The following is an 8,073-nucleotide window of genomic DNA, read 5'->3' as shown; positions in this document are numbered from 1 at the left end:
GAGAGGGAGAGAGAGAGAGAGAGAGAGAGAACCCTGACACACACACACACTTTGCATTATAACACTTTTATGACATTATTTTCAAGACAATTAAGCACATTTTCCCCAAAATTCTCATTACAACAATGCATTTTTATATGCATATTTTATGATTAAAAATAATGTCATAATGCAAAAACATATTAATGGTCCTAAAACAGGCTACAGTTTAAGTAAAATATAATTTCTTGGTTCTTTATTTTGGTTTTGAGGTGAAATGTGACCCTGACATGTTCCTGACAGCTTTTGTGTATTTGTATTTTGTATTTATATTTTTATTTATAAAGCACATTTCAATACAACCGAGGTTGCCCAAAGTGCTGCACATCAAAATAAAATAAAATAATAAGAATAGGTAAAGGAATCAACCATTACACAGAAAAAAACATAGAACAAACACAAGACAAGAAAACATAAAACAAACACACGCCTAAGAATTAACAGCATGGGGACTTAAAAGCCATAGTTAATAAATGAGCTTTTAACAAAGATTTAAAACTAGAAATGATTTGATACATAGAGGCAATGAGTTTCAAAGTTTGGGGTCAGCAACCGAAAAAGCACGATCTGGGAACCACTAAAAGAAACTGATCAGAGGATCTCAGGGGCCTAACAGAGGGATGCCGGTTCACTAATGTCTCCAGGTATTTTGGTGCCAACCCATTCAGAGATTTAAAAGCAAACAATAAAAGTTTATATTCAATCTGGAAACAAACTGGCAAGCATTTGAGAGAAGACAGGATAGGAGTAATATGATCACGTCAGCAATCTCGCAGCCGCATTTTGAACCAACTCCCATATAGAGAGTATTACAATAGTCTAAACCTGAAAAAATAAGAGCGTGAATAACTATCTCTAGGTCTCTAAAATAAAGAAAGGGCTTCATTTTTGCTAAAAGTCTCAAATTAAAAAAGCAGGATTTGACCACAGAATTTATTTGCTTGTCAAATCTGAATTCTGAGTCAGATTTTTCACCACTGCTTTATTATGCTCAGCCAAGGAGCCAAGAATAGAATTTATAGTGGTTTGATTTCCAACTGGACCAAAAAAACATAATCTCAGTTTTATTTAAAAACAATTATCACCATCCAGCCCTTGATGTCAGTTAAGCCTAGTCCCAGACTAAAATGTAAATCTGAGCTGTTTCAACTGAAAGAAACTTACACTGATTGATCTTAAAATAAGTCAGTGCCGTTGTTTTGTCTCAAGTTGCACAGCAGTAATGTTTTTTTTTTCTAAGGCACGTTTATAAAAATTACTTCATCTCTGAAATCACTGCATTCAATGATAAACTGCCTATAACTGAAAATTGAGTGTTTACTATTGTCATTTTGCATTATTGACACACTGTTTTCCTATTTAATACTGTAAAGTTGCTTTGACACAATCTGTATTGTTGAAAGCGCTATATAAATAAAGGTGACTTGACTTGACTTAAATGTCCTAATTGAACTATGGCCTAATCCTGGCTCAGTCTAAGCCCTGTCTGTGAAACCAGGCCCATGTTTCCTAAAAATAGCTCCCAAAGGGGTGCGATTCACTTATAAAAAAGAAGGCATATGAATATGGTAAACAGTAATTCAGTACCATGGTTTATGTCAATGTACTGACTAACTAACTGACAGCTTTATCATACCGCCACCATGCACCGTAAGTCTTTTAAGCGTAGTTTGTGGCCCTAAACGCTCTACTTTCATGCCATCTGCCTGAAACCGAATGACTTTAGATAAAAGAGGCTCGTTAGTTCCAGCAGCTGAGAGATGTGTATTAGTACCTTTTCTGAGCTGCAGTAGGAGTTTCCCTCTGAATAACTCCAGAGTGAGCGTGTGTCCGCTGCGTTCCTCCATGTGAACCAGCATCCCAGAGTTCAGCAGGGTTTTGAAGTTCATGGACAACACGTCTCTGTTTGATGGAGTGGCGCTGGGATCCGGCCTGAAGAGCAAGTGAGCGCTACCGTCAAAACTGACCACATCAGATGAACAATAATAGATAATAGTAATGAACTAAAATAGATAAATGAATAAATAAATAAATAAATAACAATAATACATAGATCATAATGAACTAAAATAAATATTTTAATAATGAAACATCATAAATAAATTTGAAATTAAATATTGAACTATATTAAATAAATGCACTATACATAAATAATAATGAACTAAAAAAAAAAATTTAAATAAAATAAGTAACAAATTACGTAAGTAAATAATAACGATCTAAAATGAAAACAATAATAATGAACTAAAACAAATAAATACATATTTAGATCATGAACTACAAATAAATAAATAAATAAATAAAGGGATTATAATAAATAAATAATGAAGTATGATAAATATATAATGCACAATAGAGAATGTTAAAAAAATAAATAAATGAATAAATAAAGATTCTGTGTGTGATGTGTACTCAGTGTCAGTTTATTGTTCAGCGTCACTGTAAGTCAGTAGTTTAACTTCCTGAAGACGGCAACACTGTGACGCTCTCAAAACATTGATCTGTTTGTTTGCGCACTCTGACATGTCAACAAACCCCTGACGCTAACTATTAAACTGCATTATAATTAGTGGTGTATACAGCGTGTTTGTGCAGGTCTGTTGTCCCTGTAAGCGGAGCAGAGAGAGTTTAAACCTGAGGTCAACAGAGATGATGCAAACGCCTGACACTGGACAGAACCTGCAGATGCCAGCAATAAATTATACATCTTCATGAATGAAGGGGAAAAAAAGACTCCATCCCTAATGGTCTGCTATATTTATGAACATGGAAACAATCCAAACGCTCTTAATGCACTTGAGGCAAATAAACACTCTATGTATGTTGACCAGAGCTTTTGCCCTGCGGTTCTGCCCCGTGTGACTCCAGAGACAACACATCTCATTCAACAGAGCCACAGGACAAAACTGCCACACAGGACCTCTGAGAGACCAGTCATACATCAGGCCAGAGACTCAAACACACTCGTCTGAGTAACGCGTGTCATAATGACCTAATAAGCGATATAAGCGGTTGCATAGGGCCCCGTGGCCTCCAGGGGGCCCCATGTCAGAGTTCAGAGGGTAATGCTCGATAAAAGTTCGGTCAGATTTTCTCATTTATGTGAACAAAGCAGCAGACGTGCTGAAAAAAAAATGCAAGTTCACTCTGACAGCAGGTGGGGCTTTAGGAACAGCAGAAATACACCGTTACCATGGTTACCCCTGCACCTTGCGCAGCCAAGCGCAACTTCTGACACCTGCTTGTTTGTCCTTTGGCGGTCAAAGGAAGTCAAACAGTATTTACATGTTTTCAAACAGCCATTCAGATTTTTTAATCACTTTGGTGTTTATCAAATAACACAAATATTTAAATAAACCATATCTTTATTCAAACATTTGTTTACACTTATACATTTTTGCATTTGAATCAGGAATAAATCATGCCCAAAATAGATTATTCTGTATTATTATTTATAATAATAATAATAAATTATTCTCTTTAATTTTCATAATCCAGGCGTTCTTGCTTTATTAAAGCATTAATCTCACAAAACTTTCATACATTTTTCTGAAAGCAATGGTTAAGCTTTTACATTTTTTAAAGTTTTAAATAATTGTTAAAAGAGCTTAATAAGTAAATATATCTTCATATTTGTAACGAATCAGTCCACTGAAGGCGAGCGTAGTGAAGAACCCAAGTGCAGTTTATTTACAGGTGATCCAAACATCCAAACAATAATCCGAGACTTGACTTGAGATCAACATCGGCCACTTCGTCCACCGCAAGGCCATGGTGCTGCTGGTCACAGATGTGGCGGCCCGTGGCATTGACATCCCGCTCCTGGACAACGTCATCAACTTCAACTTCCCATCGAAGGCCAAACTCTTCCTGCACAGAGTCGGTGTGTGACGGAGCAGACTGAAGGTTGTCCAGCGGTCTGAGGTGGAGATTTAACCCTCATCTCTGTCTTTCAGGTCGTGTGGCGCGCGCTGGCAGAAAAGGAACCACCTTCAGTCTGATGTGTACAGATGAAGTGCCTTACCTCTATGACCTTCATCTGTTCTTGGGTCGACCAATTCAGCTCGCCCTCCCCGAACACACACAAGGTACGGCAAACTCTACGCACATACGGAAATTAAAACTGGGTAATAACTGTACTGGTGCATCATGTTTTGTGTAAATATGTGTGTATGATTTTTTAAATATATATATATGTATGCATGTATGATAAGTAAGTGCTTGATTGTTAAGAAAGTCGAATAGGTCACGTTAGACTAAACCACAAGTTTAAGGCTAATGGATGAAGATCCTATGCTGGAGGAATTTTAAAGTACTGTGATGGTTTTTCCTTCTGTTTTCAGTTGGTTCTTATGAAAAGAAAAGAACAGATTTAGTTTTAAAAAAATGTAACAAACTTTAAAAACATATTATTTGTTTATATATAGTTATTTTTTTCATTAGTTTTTTCTATTTTTCACTTGTTCCATGTTATGAATATAGTCAAGGTGTCAGGGTTATTATCATTAACTAAATAAAAAAAAAAAAAAAAAAAAAATGTTACTTGAAATAAAATAAACGTTAACTGAAATAAAATACTTATACTGTTTTATTTTAGCTAGTTGACAAGGCAACATTTCCCATTTTCATTTAGTTTATCTTGATGTTCTAAAACAACTAACACTAAAACGTAAAAACAAAACGATAAAACAAACAATAAAACGTAATAACTATACAGAAAATCAACAAAACTAATAAAAACAACAAAAACAAACAATAAAATTACTAAAACTTTAAAATGAAAATGACAGCAGAAAATATAAAAATAATTCAATATATTAACAAAAACTATAATAGCACATGAATGATACTAAAATAACCAACCCAGTCTCATAAAAATACGTACCTCTGGGTACTTTTCTGCAACACCGTTTTTAAGTACCTTACTGCATGTTTCGCCGCAGTTTCAAAGTCCAAAGTCCAAAGAAATGTCCACTGAGTGGCGCTAAAACACGGGTTCAATACGTCAACCCTGGCATGTTTTTATTACGTTGATATAGGTACATATTGCTGTTTTTATTACGTTTCTTCAGGTACGTATTGCGGCGATTCAGAATTCAAATATCCGGGGATTGTCGCTAAAAGTTAATGCTCTGTCGTATTGGAAATACGCCCTACACCAAAACCAACCCTAAACGTACCCGATAGCGTTAACAAATGCAAAACGGATATTAAAATGCATTTGGTGATGCAACCGCGCCATTTGAACTTCCTTATATGCAGATTTGAAGTGTTTTGTTGAACCGTAGTTACATGGGATTCGAACTGGAGCTCCTCACCTCTCAAGTACGTCTCCGTAAAATTGTTTTGAAGTCATAACATAATATTCTTCAAGTAATTGTGCGAAAATTACGCTTTATTAATCGAAACTCTGTAAATCATACTTTGTGTGAAAATAATTTAAAAGGTGTCGGAGTTTTACTGCCTCTAGTGTTAATTTCTTTTGGAAACTGCAGTGATATGTACTTATTGGTACGTATTTCGCGTCTTGCGAAAATGTGCCCCCAGGTACGTTTTTGCCATGAGACCGGGTAGAAAATAACATTGCTTTATAATAAAGTGTCAGTGTAAGATGTATACGACGGGGGATGGGGGGGGCCCTCTTTTGAAAAACTGCCTAGGGCCCCCAACATGCTAGGGCCGGCCCTGCTTGGTGATATGTGACGTTAAATTGTCATATTATAAAGCACAGACTGATCTGGAGTTTCATTAAGATTGTCATCAGCTAACTAAAATAAATTATATTTAAAGGTAAACTGCATCAAATTGAAATCCCAAAATAACGAGTCTTACCAAACAGGTCTTCCACTGGCTGCATAAACACACAGTCTCGCACCTAAACTCACTACATTGGTTCCATTTACACATAGTTTTGAAAGTTTTGATCAATGTTTTGGAAGTGTCACAGTGTTTCACTCTTCAGGAAGTCAAACCGAAACATTTGGACAGTTCACAACATGCAAGATTAAAAATCATATTTAAATAAAAACATTTTCATAATTTTAATGATTTTAACTTATATTTAATTAATGAATAATAATAATAATAATAATAATAATACTATAAAATGTCTATCATAACAAAATATTTTAAACAATATTAAATAAAATTCATAACATGAAAGTTTTAAAATCAAATTTAAATAAATAAATGAATAATACCAATTACATAAATTTGACTTTATAACGTAAAAGATTAAATCATATTTAAACAAATAAATACATTTATTTGTTTAAATACACAAATAATTTTTTATTCAATTTAAATAAATACAAATGTATTCATATTTAAATGGATGAATGAATAGCTGAATAATGAACATCATAATATAATTTCATAATTTAAATAAATGTCATATTTAAATAAACAACATGAAGGATTTTAAATAATATTTAAATAATTATATAAAAAAACATTTATAACATTTTATTCATATTTACTCTAAATGAATGAACAAGAAACTAATTTCATAACATAAAATATTTTAAATTACATTTAAATAAATGCATACATTTTATAATATGAAATTAATGTTCAAATAAAAAAAAACACAACATTTTAATTCATATTTGAATGAATGAATGAATGAATGAATAAATAACTATAATAAATTAATTTCATAACAAAAGATTTGGAATCATCTTTTAATAAAAAAAAAAAAATTGTGATATGAAAGATTTTAAATCATATTTTAATAAATAAACACTTCATAATATGAAAGATTGTTAAAGACGTACTGTATTGGCAGCCGTAGGCCTCGAGTCTCAGGCCGATCCTGCCGTTGGGGTTCCAGTGGAGCGGCAGTATCCGGACGTACTGAGCGATGACCGGCTGCTGGAGTTTGTACATCACCACACTGTCAGCGTTCGAGTTCCCAGAGAAAGCCTTGCATGAGGAGAACAACAGCGTTACGTGACCTTTTGTGGTTTGACCTGATGCACTAATGCGCTCCTGCATCTTTTATGTTTCCCACTGGATCATAAAGAAGCATAAAGATAAAGAGAGCAGTCTATAACTCTCGTTCAGCTTAATACGAGCCGAGAGCCTGAGAAAATGATATATATACAATAAATATAAATAAACAAATGTTATATTAATTGTTATATATAATGTTATATTATTAAATATAAATAAACAAATGTTATATAAATGTTAAATCATTAATTATATTAAAAAATAAAATGGAATATAAAATATGACCACATCCTAAAGCAACTTTTAGGTAGTGTTGAAATGAATGTGTTAAAATCTGTGCCATATAAAATGTTTGTCAAATATATAAATACATAAAATAATAAATGTTTAAAAAAAAATGAAATTATTACAAAATTATATAAAAAATAGAATAAAATATTTAAGTTATTTTGATATTTATGAAGGAATTATGTTTATATTGTTGTATATTAATATAATATGAGCCGAGAGCCTGTGGTGATCGGAGCAACTCGACACGGCCACGGGTCAGCGAGCAGCGCTCCTCTCCTTCACGTCAGTGTATTAAAGGAAATCAATACAGCACTGACCTGCTGAACTAAAACACTGATCTCACTACTAAGACCGGCTGGTTAGGCTGGTCTATGACCAGCTGAATAGTTGCCATGTATAATTAGGCTGACATGTTTTTTATGTTTACATGAAATGCATTATTGTGTTAAAAAAAATCTCACCATATGTACAGCACAGCACATGTACTGGACATATATATAAAATATAAAATAATATTAAGTTCCAGTGTAATTTTTTTAAATCAATGAAATAATACATTATTTTTTTCATTATCATTAACACAATAAAATGTAAAATAATTAAATATAAAACAAATATTATATACATAAAAAATTATTACAGATTTAATTTAAAATAAATTATAATTATACAACATACATTAAATATATTAAATTACATAATTAAATTATATTTATATAATTTAAAATACTTATAAAATTCAAATAAAATAAATTATATTTACATTTTAAAATGTATATTAAATCTAGA

At 32.6% G+C, this 8,073-nt stretch overlaps 1 protein-coding gene across 1 annotated transcript in view; it reads right to left on the bottom strand.

The window, feature by feature from the left end:
- Positions 1-8,073, bottom strand: part of cntnap3 (contactin associated protein family member 3) — a gene marked incomplete at its 5' end in the record, with an annotated part of 97,137 nt that overhangs the window by 70,735 nt on the left and 18,329 nt on the right. Inside the window, 4 exon segments of the mRNA XM_016544049.1 lie at positions 1,814-2,001; positions 3,773-3,958; positions 4,048-4,108; positions 6,816-6,963. Coding sequence (XP_016399535.1) covers positions 1,814-2,001; positions 3,773-3,958; positions 4,048-4,108; positions 6,816-6,963 — 583 coding nt within the window.

The sequence above is a fragment of the Sinocyclocheilus rhinocerous genome, unplaced genomic scaffold, assembly GCF_001515625.1.
Source record: "Sinocyclocheilus rhinocerous isolate Xijiao unplaced genomic scaffold, SAMN03320098_v1.1 scaffold700, whole genome shotgun sequence".
Lineage (NCBI taxonomy): Eukaryota > Metazoa > Chordata > Actinopteri > Cypriniformes > Cyprinidae > Sinocyclocheilus > Sinocyclocheilus rhinocerous.
This window is presented reverse-complemented; position numbering and strand designations above follow the sequence as displayed.